This window comes from Physella acuta, unplaced genomic scaffold (assembly GCF_028476545.2).
Source record: "Physella acuta isolate Inbredline_101_S28 unplaced genomic scaffold, ASM2847654v3 ptg001661l, whole genome shotgun sequence".
Taxonomy (NCBI): Eukaryota; Metazoa; Mollusca; class Gastropoda; family Physidae; genus Physella; species Physella acuta.
The window spans coordinates 335,580-353,377 of record NW_026733174.1 but is presented as its reverse complement, the minus strand read 5'-3'; the positions used below and the strand labels follow the sequence as shown (position 1 = coordinate 353,377).

The 17,798-nt window shown below is 36.6% G+C and overlaps 1 protein-coding gene across 1 annotated transcript; it reads right to left on the bottom strand.

The window, feature by feature from the left end:
* Nucleotides 1–9,811: 9,811 nt before the first annotated feature.
* Nucleotides 9,812–17,778, bottom strand: LOC131929660 (cytochrome b-c1 complex subunit 6, mitochondrial). Its single transcript, XM_059285971.1, has 7 exons — nucleotides 17,690–17,778; nucleotides 13,384–13,464; nucleotides 12,542–12,676; nucleotides 12,278–12,316; nucleotides 11,596–11,613; nucleotides 10,970–11,131; nucleotides 9,812–10,133 (listed from the first exon to the last, which is right to left on the bottom strand). Exons 1-7 carry the CDS (start codon nucleotides 17,735–17,737, stop codon nucleotides 10,101–10,103), a joined length of 516 nt encoding a protein of 171 aa, XP_059141954.1. The 5' UTR covers nucleotides 17,738–17,778; the 3' UTR covers nucleotides 9,812–10,100.
* Between the last annotated feature and the right edge of the window lie 20 nt (nucleotides 17,779–17,798).

The following is a 17,798-nucleotide window of genomic DNA, read 5'->3' as shown; positions in this document are numbered from 1 at the left end:
AATCGGCCTAGCTGGTATAATCAGGCAGATCTGATAGTCATCAAAAACATGAGTAGGCCTATTAGGTCTATAATTACGGTACTTCAAAAAATCCACACACACACTATCCCCTTGCATACGCCACACTGAACATTAAGCTAATCTTCAATTTGTTCGCATGAAAAAAAGGTAGGATAACAACAGCTATGCGCTGAGACACCCCCCCCCCCCCCGCCTCCCCCCCCCCCCCCCCCCCGCCCGCACTAGATCTGTTATCTCAGTTGAACTCTTGAATGAAATGAGTTGGCACATAATTCGAGGTATTCTCGAGTCTTCTGTGCCCTACTGCCACGTCATTGCTATTTTTAGAACACGCCAGCTACTTCGCAGTCCCGTCCGATTGCTTGGTTTGGATAGTTGCACGGGCCAAAAATAAACCCCATGCAATCTATTGGTTCGAGGACAAAAATATAACATTGGATTAGGGTCGAAGAGGGGACAGTACTCGAACAATGTTATTTAACCTTGCCCAAGTTTGACTCAGGCAATGGGCTCGCCCCACTCTTTAAAGGAAAACAAAGACATGGGGCTCGGTATACAAATTAGTCAAGGCGGGAAAAAAAAGTTGGAGAAAAAAATAGCCCAACATGCTGACAACTTTATTGATGAATAAATTATACTATTTTAAAAAGAATAATAAAGCAATATATAAGCAACCCAATAAGCATCTACAACAAATTATGTTCATCATTAAAATTTCATCAGACAAAAAAAAAGTAAATATAACGAACACTCCCAGCCCCATCATGTCTGTCGTGTCATTCCTAGATCACATACAGACGACCTTCGTCCAGTGCGCATGTGTTTGCCAGCGTGTCTTGTTTAGCTTCCGATTTCTTGTTGATATTATCGAGGCTGTTGACACCACATGCCTATTGTCAAAACATGGCATTGATCTTCAGCCGTGCCCCAAATTCATCTCTAAAAATATCAAATAAAAACTATGGCTGCTCCCATGAAGGTCACCCCCTCCCCTCCTTTTTTACGTCGTAGCAAATTGCCAATTTAATGGCGTGGCTATTTAAATGAAGTAGCCATTAAGCCGTAGAGGAAAAGTTTTAAAAACTTTACTTAATAAGCACTATAGGGATATTTTAAAAACCTAGCAACTTGGATAAATATATATATAAATAAATCGTTAAATGGATTTTATGACTGCATATGTTTATCCACACAGAATAAACAATGTGTTGTATTGACTACTAGATTCTAGTACAAAGAAACACCAGGTGCACCAAAACATATTTAGATAAGTTTGAATGAGTTGTATTCATATATTCTCGTGATGGCGATGGAGTTGTTTTGGTGGGGATCATTAAGTACAGTGGCAACACATTTTATATTAATAGATATAGCCAGGCTATTGGTTAGCTCAGTCTCAATGTAATCTGCATGTTTTTTTTTTAAATGACGATGTTTACAAAACAAAAGGACTCGAAACGATAACAATACTATTTAGATATTAACTTAACCACGTTTTCGTGCGATTCCTCCATAATCATATTTTTTTAAGATACGTAATATTTTCCTATCATGGCGCCAGAGGAAGTTAGTTCTTATAAAGTTAAATTAAGTAGATGTTGATTTAAGTCTGTTTTAGACTTTAGCCTAGTCATACAACCGTCATTGTCCTTTGTTGAAAATAGAAAATATATACTTTACCCCCCACCCCCGTCCCCGGAAATGTGCCCTACCACCTTACCGGAGAATTTAGTCCCCCCACCTCTAACCCTGTAGTAAAAAGTCTAAAAGAAACCACATTTCGGCGTCAATGCAATATTTCAGACACCAACTCGAGGGGAAAAAACGTCTAATTATATTTTTTGAATGTAATTTTAGGAAGCATTACATTTCATTACATTATACAGGCAGACACAAGTAGCAAGATGTTGACGCCTCACTCACACGGCACACACACTAATGTAGCATACACACACTAATGTAGCATACACACACTAATGTGACACACTCAGTAACGTGAGACATTTATGTAACACACTCACTTATGCGACACTCACTCGTGTGTCACACACACACACGATATCACGTGGATGTATACACAAATAACCACAAAGGACACACCCACAGCCCCTTCATGCTATACACGGGCTTCTAGTTCTAGCCGTGCTATACGCTTGACACAGTTCACTATCATACTACAAGCACGTGCTAACACGTGACCTCGGTGTTGACGCGTCGTCTAGTGCTCTCAGTACGCCTAAGCAAGAAAGAGATGAAGTGTGTACATATAAAACTAGTACGTGATCTTCTTCACAATGTGTTGGCTGTGTACTTCAGAGGTCCTCATACTGTTTTTTTTTGTGTCATTCAGCTTTATAACTGTCTCTCTCTTGTGTCACTCAGCTTTATAACTGTCTCACTCTTGTGTCACTCAGCTTTATAACGGTCTCACTCTTGTGTCACTCAGCTTTATAAATATCTCACTCTTGTGTCACTAAGCTTTATAACTGTCTCACTCCTGTGTCACTCAGCTTTATAACTGTCTCACTCTTGTGTCACTCAGCTTTATAACGGTCTCACTCTTGTGTCACTAAGCTTTATAACTGTCTCACTCTTGTGTCAGCTTTATAACTGTCTCACTCTTGTGTCACTAACTTCACTAAGGGTTTTCCAGCATTGGAAACACTGTGGTCATTCTGAGTTTCTATCGGTGTGTGTGGGGGAAGGGGGGGGGGGAATGCAGAGCCCAAAGAAAGTTTTTCTCCCCCCCCCCCCTTAAAAAAAGAAGCAGAAAATAAATAAATATATAATTTAACCAGTGTCCGCCCCCTCCTCCCACCAAAGTTTCAAGTGCCCTCCCCCCTTCAAAAATGTCTGAAAGAAACACTGCGGCGTGTTACCTGGATACTTTTTATTTTTAAAACGATATTTTATATCGACCCTTGACCTTTACGTACGCAACTACATACACAGACATACACAGATTTGAATTTTAAAAATCTTAACCGATCCCAACCTAATCCTATCGCTAATCGCCATGAATTGATGACAAACTCGAACCAAGCTGGTGGACTACACCATCGTCTAACAGACAGGTTGAGATGACCTTCAAACAAATACTCCTGACCTTCAACCACAAAGTTTTGAACCAAGAAAACCATCTCGGCTTAAACAGTGATTGACACGGCTCACTGACGTTTAGGCTGATCTCTATTCAATCCGACCACAGAATTGTGGGAAAACTGAGTTCTGAGGTAAGGGGTCGGGGGGGGGGGGGTGTAGCTATAATTTTTGTTTCTTGTATTTGTTACCCACAGAGGAAATCCTGTGGTTAGGAGTTCAGGCTCTCCACATTATTATGGCTACTAGGCTACTATGCCGCCTATGCCTACGGTCATGTCATTATCATTTATCAAATGCATTTAATTATAATTTACACCTTAAGTTTTACTTCAAGCCAGGTCGACAGAGGTCAATTCATATCCTAATTTGTGAAACGTTTTTATTTTTTAGAGGTATATTTTTAAAGAGTTACTTCAAGCTTAGATCTAGGTCCATTCATACTCAATGATCAAAGTGGCTACTATGTACGCGACTGATAGGTTGATAACCTCTTTCGATCTGATGAAACAACGAAAGTTATTTCAAGCCAGAGGTCTATTCATAGCATTCATATTCAAGGACCACAGTAGCTATGTAGGCGCGACTAATAGGGAGGTAACCTTTCTTCCGATCTGATGAAATAACCACGCGAGGTCATTTTTGGTCAGGTGAAGGGGGGAAGGGCCATTTGTGTACAGGTGTGGTATTAACGTGTTTTTCCCCCTTTAAACTGACAGCAATGTGTCATGCTATACAATCTTAACCTTAGCTTAAATACAAGCAGGCTTTAAATGCTATTGGGTTTGTGAGCAGTGCAATGTTGCTGTGCTCTTAAAACCATCTTCATAGTGCCTGATTTTTATTTTAAATTTTTGTTTTGTACTGTTTTATGCCCTTATTGATCGATAACTTCAGTTAGAGAAACACACACATTATATAACTGGTAGATTATTGTAGTCTATACACAGATAGTTTATAACTGCTAGAATACTGTAGCTGTAGATGATATATAGTCTATAACTGCTAGAATAATGAAGCTGACACAGATAGCCTACTCCAATACAAACCTAGCCGGTAACCTAAAGCTAGCCCTAAACATTCGTTTGGATCTAAAATACCGACTCAAATGATTGACGTTTAAATATGGGTTATTCTTAATTCATGAGCTTTAGTCCTAACCGTCATTTTCAGCTTTGGTTTAGGTGTCATTATCTGTAACTTTAAATGTGTCATAATAGCTGATCGATCAAAACCAGAACAGGTATGTAAATCACTACCGCCCCCTGTTTAGCGGGACAGGTATGTAAGTCACTACCGCCCCCTATTTAGATACACACCCAGTCAGTGTGTTATCAATGGATATAGTAACAGTTTATCGATTAGTCTGAACACATTCTAACCGCACTCAGAACATCGACACACTGGCATTCATTCTATCGACACACTGGCATTCATTCTATCGACACACTGGCATTCATTCTATCGACACACTGGCATTCATTCTATCGACACACTGGCATTCATTCTATCGACACACTGGCATTCAATCAATCGACACAGTGGCATCTAGTCTATGGACCCAGTGGCATTTAGTTCATCGACCCAGTGGCATTAAGTCTATAGACACACTGGCATCTAGTATATTGTCACACTCACATTCAACCCATCGACACACCAGAATTCGGTCTACCGACACACTAGGCCTAGCATTCAGTCTACCGACACACTAGCATTCAGTCTACCGACACACTAGCATTCAGTCTACCGACACACTAGGCCTAACATTCAGTCTAACGACACACTAACATTCAGTCTCACGACACACTAGCATTCAGTCTACCGACACACTAGCATTCAGTCTACCGACACACTGGCATTCAGTCTACCGACACACTAGCATTCGGTCTACCGACACACTAGCATTCGGTCTACCGACACACTAGCATTCGGTCTATCATTCAGACCACTAGGCCTAACATTCAGTCTACCGACACACTAGGCCTAACATTCAGTCTACCGACACACTAGCATTCAGTCTACCGACACACTAGCATTCGGTCTACCGACACACTAGTATTCAGTCTACCGACGCACTAGCATTCAGTCTACCGACACACTAGCATTCAGTCTATCGACACACTAGCATTCAGTCTACCGACACACTAGCATTCAGTCTACCGACACACTAGCATTCAGTCTACTGACACATTAGCATTCGGTCTACCGACACACTAGCATTCGGTCTACTGACACATTAGCATTCGGTCTACCGACACACTAGGCCTAACATTGTCTACCGACACACTCGCATTCGGTCTACCGACACACTAGCATTCAGTCTACCGACACACTAGGCCTAACATTCAGTCTACCGACACACTAGTATTCAGTCTACCGACACTCTAGGCCTAACATTCAGTCTACCGACACACTAGCATTCGGTCTACCGACACACTAGGCCTAACATTGTCTACCGACACACTCGCATTCGGTCTACCGACACACTAGCATTCAGTCTACCGACACACTAGGCCTAACATTCAGTCTACCGACACACTAGTATTCAGTCTACCGACACTCTAGGCCTAACATTCAGTCTACCGACACACTCGCATTCGGTCTACCGACACACTAGCATTCAGTCTACCGACACACTAGCATTCAGTCTACCGACACACTAGGCCTAACATTCAGTCTACCGACACACTAGTATTCAGTCTACCGACACTCTAGGCCTAACATTCAGTCTACCGACACACTAGCATTCGGTCTACCGACACACTAGGCCTAACATTGTCTACCGACACACTCGCATTCGGTCTACCGACACACTAGCATTCAGTCTACCGACACACTAGGCCTAACATTCAGTCTACCGACACACTAGTATTCAGTCTACCGACACTCTAGGCCTAACATTCAGTCTACCGACACACTCGCATTCGGTCTACCGACACACTAGCATTCAGTCTACCGACACACTAGCATTCGGTCTATCACCAACACTACACACCGGCAAGAGATACCGGCGTCTAGCTCGTGACCGCAGCTAATGCGTCAGAACCACGTGATGACCTTGTATGATTGACGGGTCAACATTACACTGCAATCAATGACAACGTGGCGCATTAGTCATAAGAACGGTCTTTCCCGACCGTTATGACCTCATAAAATTATAATCATCAAACCATTCATAGATCTAGATTTTCTAGAATCTTCGTTTAAAGCTTTAGTTCCTAGCTTAAACCAATTTTTATTTAAAAACACTTATTGTTTTTTTTTTTTTTTTACAAATGACTATTTGTTTATTATTGTTAGCCCTAGAACAATGTGTAGGAAAAAAGATCTTGCTTTGTGAAGTTAATATAAGTCAGTTTCTAAAAATAAACATGACAGTGTCTGTACTTTAGGGAGCAGCTATTGTTTTACTAATTTTTAAACTTTTTTCTTCTGGGTCAAACCAAAGTTACTGTTTTAAATTAAGAGCATGGGTCAATATCTGTAACGGATGCTACATTATTTTCTTTGTTCTGTTAACTTCCTATACTTGAACTTTTGTTGTCAACAATATTGTGGATACTTGAAATTTGATGTCAATTAGCCTAATTATAAAATATCATTGAACTGGACGGACAGTAAAATTTTCCAAGGAAACTACGGATGAAATTTACTGCGCTAACTGCGCATTTGGAAAATATTAAAACTAAACTTCGATCGTTAGTAAATATATGTGTGTTTCAATGGAGAATATTGCAAGAAGACAAGCTAATTGTCCAAGAAGGCATACGCAATGTTTTATAAGTTACAATCGAGTAATTCTCGGCGTTAGTGTTAATAAAATAGACCAAAATGTTTTCAAAATTATTTTTTAAAATGCAGTACCGTTGCTTTTTGAGAACATCTATATATATAATTCTCTTCTGGGAGCCTTTAGAAAACAAGCTGCAAGCGCACCTTTGCAGTCCCCGCTCTTCCTCTGTATCGCTACCCCCCCCCCCCCACCACCACCCCCCACCACCACCCCCCCACCACCACCCCCCACCACCACCACCCCCCACCACCACCACCCCCCACCACCACCCCTACATGGCCCGGTGAGTTGTAGTTCACTCTAAATGTTTACATTTTACAATCATAGAGCCGGGTTTGGTGACGGCTATTAGGGGCAGATAATTTAGTTTGAAACGATTTTAAAATTAGAGGAGGTAACTAAGAAGGGGTTGCTTTCACGGGGGGGGGGGGGGTTAGTGTTTTAAAGCACATATTTTCAGTGGCAGCATTGGTACTGTCGAATTCACAAATTATGAATTACTGAAAAGTAGAAAAAAAAAATAGCGGCGTATGATATGCCGCGGGTCGGCTCGTACAGTATAATTTAAAACATAAGGTATTTTAAGTGTTTTTTTTTTTATTAAAAAAGAAAGAACTTTTAGGTCTAATGCTTAACGTAGGAATAGGACTTGGCGATTTTCCATTTCTCCATATTTTAGGTAGTCGGCGTTTAAATAATTAACACATCCACCACCCTACCAACAACAGACGCGAGAAATTTGTTTACCTCGCCAATAACCCCCTCCCCCCCATTCACGCACATAAAGCACATTCCTAGGGGGTAAAAACACGTCAGTCATGATAATCTGTGATCGTCATGTTGTTGTTAAAAGTAAAAACATGAGATGAATCTTATCAAATATTCCTGCAAACAGATACTTAATCGATATTGATAATCTACCCATAAGTGTTAGGATAACTGTACTGTTAAGTTTAGGTCCAGTAGGAATACGAGTTGAGGATAAATTAGTTTAAGGTTTGGAGCAGATTTACCGTTACCGGCAATACTAGCTATAACATTAGTTGGTACCGGCTAATCGAGGAGTTATTCTGAACCAAGGGAGCATTTAACCTAAACTTTGTTCTCTTGTTATCAGCAGCGATAGACTGTCCCGTCTGATAAACTTTCACGTACGAGAGATAGTCTACACATTTGCTTTATCTGGTGGTACAATTTGGTGCCATCTCACCGACTGACACTGGTGCACACGGTGACAGGCTTAAACTCCTCCCCACCTGCTGAATATATTGGCTTTATTTTTTAAAAATTTAAACATATTTTCCAAGAAATGTTATCTCAGGCAACCCACTTGGCTTAAATTAGCCTCGAACCTAACCCGTCGTCGCTGAATTTAGCTGAGGCGACACCGCTGTGTAAGTGGCGGCCGTTGCCTGAGGACATACTACCTGTGGTTACCTGCCGACATAGCAGGTATCACCTTATCACACAGTAATTACCGCGGGGATTAGGCCTGTCAGTTTCTTTAGGGCCCTCTCTCTGCGAAGTACAGGCGGTCTGAACACCCCCCCCCCCACCAATATAGAAAGAAACCTGTGTCCATCATCATTGGACGCCACCAAACAATATATTGTTCTCATTATTATATCGACCCCCTATCTCTGACCTTGTTAATGACAGGCCATTTGTGATAACTTAATTAGGTCAGATTCCATTGTTTTTTTTCTCTTCTGGTTATCAGAATGGTATCAGATGTACAGTAAATGCAAATAACTGTTCACATCCTTTAAAACTTGCTGAGAAATGTGTTTGATAAAATTAAAACCCATGCACTAGCTTTCATGTTCAAATTATTTCTTGTCCTCAATAACTTAATAAGCTTTACTTCGACAATGTAATGTTAAAGTGATGCCGTTTAATTATTGACCTATCTGTGGCGTAGCCAGGAACTGGTGAGAGGGGGTAATTAAATACAATACACATTCCATTCTGATTTTAAAGATTGTTTATAGGCAGTCTACTGGATCAAGTTATTGGCCATAACTGGTGAAACGAGAGCGCCGCGGCCAATAGCTGTAACTTCAGAAGACAACATCCATCGGGGGTGTTCCTTCCCCTCTCGCAGACGCCTCTGATGACCTAATTTAAGTAGGTAATCTAAACTTGGTTGTTTCTGTGACTGGAAAAATGTGCAATGAAAATTTGCGCAGAAAAGAAGTGTGCATGAGTAATGTTTTTAAATGGATAATTAAGAGGTGATTTACAAAATACAGCGTAAAGCATCTTTCCTTGATCTAGTGAAAGTTTTTTCTCTAAGGATTTGTTCAATAGTTTCACGGTGATTTATAGTCATTGGACAGATATAGAAGAAACCTGAATCTTGAATGCAAAATCCGTGACGGACACGAAAAAAAAACACCCCACAGGATTTTACATGAAGTGTAACTTTTTTTAAAGTTGGCTATTTGTAAATTTGCTGGGTTGTACGTGATAATGGTCATTTAGGCAGCCATTTTATTTAGAGGACTTGATATTGCATTTGTACCATTCAAACCTATAAAATATGGCAGTATAATATGCCGTCAATTACAGAATGGGGGACGAAAGAGAAACTGACTTTTAGTCGAGTTTGACGTCACTGAATACAAAAACCAATACTATACAGACCATACTAGATCTAGCAACAAAATAAATAAAATCAGGAATGATGTAATGTAGTGGTTAAAACTAAGGGAAGTAACAATGTATTTTTTAATATTTCAAAACTAACAAGAGTACTGGAGTGATCCAAAAATAATAACAGAGAGGTGTAAAATGCAGCCCTATTCTCCTTTTTTAACTGGACTAAACACTGAAAGATCTAAAATGAATAATTAACCTTTAGACAATACAGCTAAGAGATGTAATAAACCAAAAAAAGTTCATAAAAATCATTTTTATTGACAATGTAACAATTCAAACAGTGAACTTAACCTTTCCCTCACTAGCCCATACATAAGTTAACTTGCTCATACATGGCTGATACCTTCAGTCATGACACTGTCAACTCAGTGACACCACATTTCAAAGCACTTTTGTATAAACATCCTACAAAAAAAACCCTAAATTATAATCCATCTTTAATAATTTATGTTATGCATTCAGTTATCCTGTGCAGAATAAGCTGATCAAATGCAAACTATCACTATTCTTGGCCAGTTCTAACACATTACTTCAACTTTGAAAAAAGGGTCTTTGATGCCTGTAAAAAAAAAGCATTTCTTATTGAATTTTATTTTGAAATTCTAAACAACCTTCTGAATAACAAATAATTACAATTTCATCTCACCCTACTTTATCATATCTGTTACAAGTAGCTATGATATTCTTAAATATTCTATTTTTGCACGTCAAATATAAAATCCCTAAAAAAAAACCATGTTTTTCTACCTATATATGAAATTCAAAGAATAATTTTTTTAATTAAAAAAATATTGATTAATCCGTATTTCTAGATATTAAAATATTTCTGTCTCTTATGCATTAATACACCTGTCATCCAATTGCCAAGAAACTTTGGGAATTATGTTAAGAATATTCATGGGAAGGTTTCTGTGATAATAAAATTTAAATATCCACTCCAAGGGCCTCCTAAATCTTTTCAAGGACAACTAAGTTTAGATTATTTTGCAAAACAATATTAAACACAGAACCCAAAATCTTTTGAAGGATAACTTAACTAAGAATATTTTCCAAAAATATTCTTGGTTGTTTCCCTTTGATCATAAAAAGGGTGGAGATATTAAGAAACTGCAGCTGGTGGTGTACTGTTGGGCAACGAGTTTCCCTTCAGCTACCTAAGCACCTGCAGTCAGTTTATTATGTTGTTATAACGAGTGTCCTTGAATTTGTTTTCTTTCTGAGATTACAACAACACATAGTTTAATAAATCAGTAGAATTCCCTTTTTGAAAACAATTTTTGCATTACTATCACTCATAAAAATATTTATGTGAAATGTGTAGTTGTTTCCACTGACAACGTTCCACAATAGGATGTCACCTGATGTGTTAGAACACAGAGAAGGGGTAATACTTACACAATGGTCTAGACAATGCATAAAATCTATTAGTTCTTCTACACAAGTTTCTGAAGTTTGACTTTTGCTATCCACACGAGCACTGCAGCTGTCTAGTTTGTCCTTTAATTTACTGCATTCTTCCTTTTCAGCACATGATTTCCTAAGCTCTTCTAAAGGATCCTGCAAATGATATATTAAAGTTTAGAAATCTTTTCCCAATTCTGCCCAAGGCACATGATGCAGATGAAGTACAATCAATGTTTCAATAAACGACATACAGGAGAATAGTGTGGTCTTAGTTTCCGTAACATGAGTCAGGTACCCATAAGAGCTGCGTGGGCTCAGGAATACAATACAGGCTCAAGGCTGGAATCAGAACTCTATCACATGACCATGTCCATAAAATTTAAGAAATACATATATATAGTTATTGATTCTTCTTGGCATACTTACAACATTGGTGTGAGGAAAGCTAATTTTAAACAGAGTTGTGAGGGAAGAATAAATGAAACTATTTCTAAAATTAATTCCGAATGACGGGTTAGAAATCAGATGCAACAACTCAGTTAAAAATTATATTAATTAGAGAAGATAACCTAGACTGGACTATATAACTGCAGTATTAACAACATATAGGTACTTACGACCAGCTCCTCTGGTTCCTGGAATTAAAAAAAAAGGAGTGTATATAATAAATGTTAAAATGAACACGCAAAAATTAGAGACATCAAGATCAAGAGGATGATAAATATCCGAGGGCTGCTGGTATATTTGAAATCCCTAAAAAATTAAGGTTTATGGAAATGATAAAACTGTTTATAATTAAAATGCATTTTTTTTAATTTTAAAATACTATCTTGATTTATGTGTGGAGTCTGAAAATTATTAGACAACAGTTATTCATGCTTTGAGGTTCTATCAGTAAAGTTGAAATGAGAATGAATTCTGGAAAAAAGTGAACAACATATTTTCAAATAGCTAACAAATACACCACAAATACAGATGAAAATTTTTGCGACTTGGAAAACTTGAAATCAAAGGATCTCTTTAATTACAAAAGTAACAGAAACTGTAAATTCAACAAAGAAAACGTCATTCACCTAAAAAGACTAACTTTAGAACAACATTAAAAGGTTTAGTAACTAAAAAAAATTCCGGAGCAAAATTAATGAAAGTACAGAAATGTTTTGTTAAAACATTTTAAAATAAATTTCATAGACATTTTAATGACTAAATTTGTCTACCAGGGAATGACGATTTAAAAAAAAAATTTTAATGGCTAAGGCAAAAGAATTTAAATGCTTAATTTTAAAAACATTGGTTTACTTTAGGGTCTTCACAAAAGCAAAAGCAGGCACAGTCGGGCTGTGAATGTAAAGTATTGTAGTAGACAATGTATAATGCTGTTATGATTTAATAGAGAACGTTTTACAACAAGATTAGTTCTTAACATTGACGTTCTTCTAATATGAAATGGTAATCTAATAATAGGAAATAACTTCCAAGTGTGCTAATGGTATAAATAATTGATCTTTGTAATTAAGATTTTAATAAAATTGTACATCATGATACAAATAGTCAACTGCCTACATCACCAGCACCCTCTTTTTTATCATCCTCTGGATTTTCACTATCCTCAGGATCCTCACAAAAACAAAAACACATACAGTCTTGATCTGGTGGTTTCTGACTCCCTTCATTTAAATTTTTGTCTACTTCACCCACCTGAAATACATGTTTGTTTGAAATGATCTATATACCTCTTTAAAATAAAGAATGACTAGTAGAGAACACATTCAGATTGATGTTTTGTAAATCATCATCATTTCCTGTTAGAGCCCAAGAATCATGGGGTTATGAAATAGAATTCAACTGCTTCAGAGACCTCATCATACGAAGGGATAGCGTGGTCACCACTATGCCCAGCAGCCCTTGATCCCTCTAACGTGAGCTAGGTACCCATCAGAACTAGGTGGAATCAGGGACGTTCCACTGATTTTAACCCCCTTTTGCGAATATCGGGTTAGCAGTCTAGCTCTCTACCGCTAGGCCACGCTGTCCCATGTTTTTTAAATCCTGTTTTTAAATAATGGCAAAAAAAATTTAAAGCACTGAAGAAGGGCAAAAGAAATTCTACAAGAACTAAAAGGTTAGCAGTTTAAAAATTAATTGAGATAATAAAAACTTAAACAAGCTACTGATATTGGATTGTTTTTGAACTTATGGCTTAATTAATATTTAACAAAAAGAACAGAAAAAAAAAAACAAAAAACAAAAACTCAACAGTGTTGACCACAGCAGACTGTGCATATAACTATAACAGACTTCGTACATGATTCGATCATTAAAAGAAAAAAAAAAAATAAAAAATAATTGAACACAAGGTTTTCAAAAACAAGAAGCAACTTTTAAAAAATAACATAGTTTCCTACTTCACCAGATTTTTCATCACAAAAACTAACTTCATCTGCTTTTGCTATTATTTCATTTTCTTCTAATGTTTCAACCTTTAGCTGAAAAGTGACAACAACATGAGCAAAATCATGGTACTATAGTTTACAGAGTTCGATGAACTTGATAGTATTAGTAAACAAATTTTCATTTTAATTGGTAATATAATAATTTCATATATGAAGCTGATGACAATGATATTTCAAGAAACTGAAAAAAAAATTATTCATGTATAGGGCTATATTTTTAAGATCAGACTATACGCTTAATGCAGCTCTTTTGTCTAATGTATCAATTTAAAACAGTATAAAATCTTTTTAAAAATAAACCTATTTAAATATAATAAGTTTTTATCATGTTAATCCTTGTTCCATCAAGACAACACATATGCCTAAACAACAAGCCTTTAGATGACAACAAAAAAACTAGGTTACTGTAGAACTGTTTTGTAAACATTAGTATGCACAACTTTTACCGGCTAGAATAAGCCCATTTTTATATGAGCCATTGAGAGAAGAATATTTTGCCTTTAAATACAACTAATACAAGGAAAATTGAGATACATAAACCTGGATAAGTGGGTTAGATAGTTCATTAAAAAGTTGCTACTGGTTGTGCATCCGAGATATTTATAATATTTACGAAGTGACTACTCGGAAAAAGATTTTTCGCCCCAACGTCTCCACCTAGTCAGCAAAAGATAGTTCTGCGCATGCGCAGTGACCTATGACTAGGGTTATGGTTAAGGATAGGGTTTTGCGGTTGTAAACACAAGCATACACAGCGCCATCGAAAACATCGCCGCGAAGGCAAGTCATAGTTTCTCTCCATTGCGCATCTTTTTCCGGCTAGCATTGGCCTAATATTTAAGCCTAATGACACTTCCTAACAAGCATCATTTGACAGTTCAAAAATAAAAAATGCAGTGAGAATTGGTAACAGGTAGATCTAGTGGTCAAGGTAGGAACCTGGTTAAGTAGACGTTAGGTCTTGGGTTAAGTCAGAGGTTGACTCTTGATTCCTAGTTACCCACATTCTTCATTATTTGCATTTACAGAAAGATGATCTAGAGTGATGCTAGTAATCTTTAACATTAAATTCATATAAAAAAAAACTACTTGGCCTAGAATATTTTTTGTATATTTAGAAATGGGTTATAATTTTCCATAAATCTATTTAGGCCCCCATATTGTGTAATTATATAATAATCAGAAAGATTTTTCCATGGCCTCAAATGTAAGAGTGATATAACATGGTTGGGTAATCGATCGTTTTAGGTACATAAAATTGTCCGAGGCTAGTAATGCAGACATGCCTACCCCTGTCAGCCAAAAGTAGGAACAGTTATGCCTAAAAAGAGGAATTTGAAGCCAAAAAGAGGAACATATGCGCGGACGCAACTTTACTAAGTCAGAAATAAAAATAATTAATTAAAAATTACTCTAATGACATTAGTAGGCTTCTAGTCCTATATAACTAGTCTCTAGGATACACTTAAATACTGCTTAATATCAGCTTACATTTTAAAAAATAAATTAACCAATAACCTGAGACCCCCCCCCCCCGAATAAAAATCATAGCTTTGACATAACATTATTGATTTGATTATTTGTGTCTTGCTATGTTCTAGGCTATATGAATAACAAATGCTGAAGGCTTCATCATATGTAAAGTTACGAGCAAAGACCCTTGATCTACCTAGTAAAACTCCTAGTTACTTCTTACTAAGTTCTTCATAATAGTAGTTACTAGTTAAGTTAAACTTACAAGATAGATCAGTATTCACTATTTCAGTATCTACTAGTAGATCTAGTTACAATTCTAGATCTAGTAGTAGTAGCTATACTACTAACTAGATCTAGCATTAAGATGATACTTGTAAATATTGTAAGTAAACTAGGAAACAGAAACGTGTGCCAAAGGGAGATAATCGCTTTTTCCTGACATTTTTTCAATTTACTTTATTACCTTTCTTTATTAATTTCTTTTTCAAAAAAAAAATCGGAACCAACTGAGTCAATTTCGGGATGACGGAACAAATTACTTTTTTAGGTGAAAAAGCGGGACAGTTCCGATTTTGGCGGGACGGTAGGCATGTCTGGTAATGTTAAATTTAGAGGGGTTTTTTTTAGAGGTTAAATTTTTTAACAGTTTCACATTTATAGGAGTATTTATGTTTTAAAATCACATAAATGCATCATAGTTCCCTTCATGTAAGCCTACTTTTTTCAACATGTTTATGAAAACTTTTCAGTAATAAATAAAGATTAACAATGTTTTCATCAGATGAAACCAAGCTCATTTACTTTAGCAGCCATCTTGTTTAGGTATTTTTTAGCAAACCTTGCTCTCAAACACTGCTGTTTGAAGTTAATTTCTGGCCTATATTGATATATTTAGACTACATTGCTTTTTGTTTAGGCCCCTATTATTCTTTTTTTATATATTTGAAACAAATATATCACAATATACTTGTATCAAAGCACATTATTGAGTCAACTTTCCTTCACATTACTAGCGGCGGATGTTTTACGTACCTAAAACAATTACCCTTGGTTAGGCTTTTTGATGAGAATTACAGAATGATTTTTTTATTAAAAATGTATCAATAATAGCTAGAACACTAGTAAACTAAGCTAATTTAGCATATTTTAACTTTCTGTGTAAAGTCATTATTACTGAAAAAAATTCCAAAGTCAGGTCAGTCTGTGGCACCCTCCACTGAACTTGACAGAAGGAAAAAAAACTTGACCTGTGACCTTCATTAAAACAGAATTTGCTTTTGTCTTTTTTTTTATTTTTAGTAAACATGTGCTTAATCTTACCCAATAAGTGATAAAAATTTGAAAATTAATCTTAATTACTGTTGTAAAGTGAGATAAACAGCTTAATAAACACGTGTTTTCTTGAGGGGGTGTGGCACATCGCAATTATAACTTAATGTTTCTGTGTTTTATGACTATATTAGTATATTTGTACACAATCAGGATGCTATGCTTTTAAAATTGATAAATAGTAAGTATACCAAGTTAAAAAACCTGCAATCTAACTAATAATTCATACTTTCAGTTTAAAAAGTAATAAAAACGATCATCAATGAAGAAAGCGTAAACATTCTATTTTTAGGTGTGACATAAAAAAACAGTCATAAATCTAGCCAAATGATTGGATTCTTGCGCAGCACACATTTTCCCGCGCCTCGTTTTCACTAAACAAGATTATAATAAAATGGCATTATTGGGGGTGATCGTTTACCCACGCACATATCTCATTAACACAATAAATTATTACCAGTTAATTGTAATGTGTGTACAATTAATACTTTAGAGTTTACATCTGACATAAGCTGGTTTGCGCCGTGAAGCGATATGTAAGAGTTTTTTTATATATAAAAGACAAGAATTCCTAGAGCTATTTTCACTAACGCGTCGCTTGCGAGACAAAGAAATTAGGTCAAAGGTACATCTGGGAATTCTTGAATAACAGACTGAAATAGAAACGGATAGTTCCGATGTCTAAAATTAACGATGGCCTCGTAATTATTAGTTTTATCCCTCTACCGTTTAGTGAAAGCGAAACTGGTCGCCATTTTTAGTAAGCGCATGAGCCGTGAGATGCCACGAAAATGACAAACCCGGAAGCGTTGAAACGAACGGCCTACCTTGGTTGTTATGGAAGGGTGTGCCGTGCCATAGCTGTGTGACAAGTATTATTAACTATAGGCCCTAAAATTACATAATTTTGTTTAAAACAAACTAATAACATCAAATTAGTGCCAAATGGATTAAATATGGATGACTATTTTTCATTGTTTAATGTTTAGGCCTAGGCCTAATTAAATTGAAAATTGAGTAGGCCTAGGCCTAATCTAATTTTTAGATTTAGCCACAAAAATCTAAATTAAAAATTAGGCCTACAGTACAGAGATTTTATTTCTAGAAAGAAGTCTATGAATGTGGCATTATCAGACACTGCTTTAAAACATACCCCGAATCTAGAATTTCCAGATCTAGATTATCTAGAACTAACCTAGATTTAGATCTAGTCTAGATTCTAATCTAGAATCTAGATCTAGATCTAGAAAGAATCTGTGATAAAAACAAAAAACTTAAAAAAAAAACGAAAGGAAAAAAAGAAGTTGACCAAGCAAGGTCATTTGAAAGAACGTCATTATCTTGCCTAAGAATAGTTAGTGTCTACAAATAATTAGCAAAAACAAGGGACCAGGAGGTTGTTATAATAAATAAAATAAAATCACTGTCATGTTTTAATTTTAACACAGTCTACCTCTTCTTTAGGATCGGAAGCAGCGAAAACCTTATCACCAAGTCCCATTTTGTTTAGCTTACATGTGAAATGGCCAAGATCATGCCAGGTCATTTAGAAAACACAACTA

Bases quoted from the DNA above. Each gene is read 5' to 3' on its own strand.
- LOC131929660 (XM_059285971.1), bottom strand. From the start codon at position 17,737: ATGGGACTTGGTGATAAGGTTTTCGCTGCTTCCGATCCTAAAGAAGAG. The intron at 13,465-17,689 runs GTAGACTGTGTT...GTCACTTTTCAG, and splicing joins CTTCCGATCCTAAAGAAGAG to CTAAAGGTTGAAACATTAGA. The intron at 10,134-10,969 runs GTAAGTATTACC...TTTTTTTTACAG, and splicing joins TGCATTGTCTAGACCATTGT to GCATCAAAGACCCTTTTTTC.